Genomic DNA, 4,036 nt, shown 5'->3' on the forward strand with positions numbered 1-4,036 from the left:
TGTTTATGTAAAAGAAAGAAAAGTTATTCGTGAACTTTTACTTATAAATAAATGAAGAATTTTTACCTTCTCGAATAATGAACGGCATCGAAAAACGAAAATATTTAAAAATTGTCTTATTGTACGTATCTCAGAATTGTACGATTAATGAATATTTCAGCGGCTAAGAGGATATTAATTGTAAAAGAGAAAATTATGAGCGTAACACTGATGGAGAGGCCAATTAACGAGCGCTCTGCATCTACATGCGACGTACGCTACTGTCTCGAAATAACGTTGCATGAATTATACGATCATTAATCCACATTACCTTGCATTATGATGAACATCTCTAAATTCGACAATATAAACTTTATACATTCATTGTAACTCTGTTTGTTAAATTTAGCGTGGGAGAACAGTGAAATAATAAGATGTTTTATTATGTACAAAGTGAAAAGCGGACTTCTAGTTTTCTTATACACCTATAATGTACGTGAATAGTAATTTCAATTTTTATTTCTTCGTTAAAGCATCACAACTAAACGATATAAAATTTTTTCAAAATATACATTATGATTTTATAGCTTCCTCATTTTGAGATTATTTTTTGTAAATTTCGCAGTTTTACAAAAAGCAAAAAACTTTTGATTCAAAACAATTGAAGCAATTTTTCAAAAACAAAACAAACATTAGTTATTTTTTAATAAAGACAAATTAGATAATCCGATTTCTTTTTCAAAGATTTTATTTAAAAAGATAATGTTAGTATAATTGATATCAAGACATACTCGGTATCCACAATATATGTACGTATTACGATTGATTTCTGGATTCCTCGCATATAAAATTCCATCCCATTCGATACAATATTAAAAATGAAAAAAAAAAAACAAAAGATACGAATTTATTAAGACGAATTTATATTAACTGTTAGAAAAATGCAGATCTGGCCCCAATAAAGTTATTATTTCGTGCACCATTATATAAATAAATATTCACAGCGTGCGATTTCTTAGAAAACAAATCTTCCATAACAAACGTTTCCTTATGATTATACGACCTATATTAGATTATGAGTGTCTTCGTTTAACGGAAATGTCAGTTGAATGTCTAGAAATATATATGACCTTTCCTCCCTATTTTGGCTTTCGCGTATAACTGTGAGACTAGATATAAATAAATAAAAAGTCAATTAAACGAGCATACGTCAAGAGAAAGTTCATCGTGCTTTCTCACGTTTTTCACGTTCTGAATATGACAGTAGAAAAAAAAATGGGAATAAAAGATGAAATTGTTCCATACAAAGGAAAAGATTGTTTTGCTTCATGAGACAAAAATAAAAATATTATTCCGTGATATACAAATTTATATAATCTTACCTTGAACGAGGGAGGAACATGGATCCATCGATGAATACAGAGCCGGAAAGAAGTATATACCAACTTGTAGCCAACTCGCCGGTGCTGAAAATTATAATTATAATTATAACATTCTATTTACCAGTGTACATTCTATATACATTTATTTGAGACAAATGAATCATTGAGAAAAAATTATTGAGCGTGTATTCACAGTATACAATCATTGAAGATAAAAATAAAACCGATTAATTAATTTTATTATCGCGGATTAAATTCCTCGTTTAATCATTTTTCTCAATCAAAAATTCTTCTTCGTAAAAATTCGTTTCTTTTATTTAGAAATAACATATAATATAAGACAGAATATAGATACAAGCCTGTTAATGTATACTTATAATACTGCAATGAATGCATATACATGAAAGCTTTCATACAAAATGTCCCAGACCTACTGATAACATTGTTAATTGCAAATTCCTAAGATTACTTTAAAATGAAAACTGAAATACCCAGCAAACGAGAAATGGATTAAAATGGATTGAAATTTTTTTCTATCCGAATGCGTACTTTAAATAGCGAATACTTTTTTTTGATTTAATTGGATTCAATTGGATTCAATTGGATGCAATTGGATTAAAAAACTGCATTTCCTATTAAAATTTTAAATTGAACAGTATTCACAATGTGTGTTGTGCACAGAAAAAGCTAATATTATTTTTGAAAAGTATAGAGATATGCTCCATTCCTGTAAATGAATAAAATGCATTCATGATTGAAAAGTATTCATTTTAACATTCGTGAATCAATATTTCTGAAAATCTGAATCTATTTCAATTCATTTCAATCCATTCTCGTTTGCTAGATACCAAAATCCGCCAAGGTTGTGATAGTCAAATGTTTTCAAGTAACAAGTATTTGAAGTTGATCGATTAATGTTGGTATCCAAAATTTGCGCGCTTAGGTCGACACACATATCACTTGTGTGTGTGTGTGTGTGTGTGTAGTAGTAGTAGTGAAAGTATTAAATATTCTATTCTCGAAATTGATGTAATTCTACATATTTACATATACTTCTGTCTGCATTCTGCATACCTTATTCCTTTTTTGTTTGAGAGAAAACAAAACCGAGCAGCTCGTCTAAATCGATAGAACAATGGATACTTAATAGTAAAAGAATAAAAAGATACTATTCTTACAAATCACTTGTGACGATTCGCGCGCTACATATCTCTTTCTCGCAAAGAACGCAACCTGTAGCGACATCTATAGTTTTGACTAACAAGTTTCTCTCATGATACACGAGAATATCGCAATTCGATAAAAGAATTCTTCGGTATTACCATACTGTCGATAAAGAAGATTTCTGTAAAATTTAAGTTACATCTGAAGGTACAATGCATATGATATAATCATATCTGCACATTTTACATTCTGCACATGGTACATATACTACATATATATCAGGATTATATCGTTACAGTTTATATAAAATATTTACGTATTATTTACGTTAAGTTTACATAAATATTTTTTATGCAGACAATACTAATAATATAAAATTATTATAAACTGGATAATACAATTCAGTAAGAAATTATTAAGTTTTATAATTGTTAATATATGAGATTTTAATATTGATAAATAAAAATGTATAAGCGAAACAGAAAATTTAGTCCATTGTAATGATAAAGAACAAAGGATTCGATACGATCGTTCACATACATAACACGTAAAACATAGTTTAAATTGTATACAGATATAAATTATCATATTTTACACGTAAAAGAACAACCTGGTACATATAATTGCATAACCACGGCTCCGTTCATAAGTTATTTTATGAGTTTAGGATTGACATCTCAGGTATTTTCTTAAATTCTTCTTTCGACAAATTTCTTGTAAACATTTAAAATTATAATTAATCTCATAATTTTCGATTCAGAAAGCTTGAATATTCGATCACACGTCCATAAAGATTTAAATATATCAATGCCCATATATTTGATGTATTTAAATTAGCGCTTTCAATAATAAAAAATAAAACGGACTAAATAGTCAAGTTTTTATGATATTAAAATTTACAATTTTTTTTAATAATGAAATTTTTTAATGCATACACATGTTTTCATTTTCTATCACAAATGCATGCATTTGATATCCTCATATATGTACATATATAGCCCTTGTACAATTATATTCAAGAGTACTCAAAGTTGAACTCCTCTAATTAAATTATTAACATATTCCGAAATTAAATTAACACAAATAATTATTCCGAAATTAACACGAATAATTTCAATATTCACTTTCAAGATAAAAAGATATTGTCCTACATTCAAATGTCTCATCTTTTTAAACCAAAATATCTTGCTCTAATTTTAAAATAAAACACAAATAGAGAAATGCTGGTAAATAAAGAAATCAATAACTGGCAACTCTCCCATTATCCTGGTAAAGTTCCACAATAACGAAACTTTAGATTATACGTAGAATATATCTGTTTCACAAAAGTATTTCAATATTTGAGAAATTCTTGTGATTCTTCAAATTACAGCACACACATTTCGTTGAAACGTATCTTTTCAAAACTATCTTTTTAACACAATATTCTTTGTTTCTTCAAAGTTGATCGTTAATGTGAAAGCGATATTTAATATGTAACGAGTTTAAAAAATATTAATTATATATATAAA

General features: G+C 27.6%; 1 protein-coding gene across 1 annotated transcript in view; it reads right to left on the reverse strand.

Annotated features, from left to right (window-relative positions):
* Nucleotides 1-1,042: 1,042 nt before the first annotated feature.
* The window catches only part of LOC108687411 (rap guanine nucleotide exchange factor-like), a 37,355-nt gene continuing 34,361 nt past the window's right edge, over nt 1,043-4,036 (reverse strand). The window contains exons 4-5 of the mRNA XM_018193165.1: nt 1,362-1,445; nt 1,043-1,148 (exon numbers count right to left, since the gene is read on the reverse strand). Of these exons, the coding sequence (XP_018048654.1) occupies nt 1,043-1,148; nt 1,362-1,445 (190 nt within the window). The remainder of the gene's footprint in view (nt 1,149-1,361; nt 1,446-4,036) is intronic.

This window comes from Atta colombica, unplaced genomic scaffold (genome assembly GCF_001594045.1).
Source record: "Atta colombica isolate Treedump-2 unplaced genomic scaffold, Acol1.0 scaffold207, whole genome shotgun sequence".
NCBI classification, from domain to species: Eukaryota; Metazoa; Arthropoda; class Insecta; order Hymenoptera; family Formicidae; genus Atta; species Atta colombica.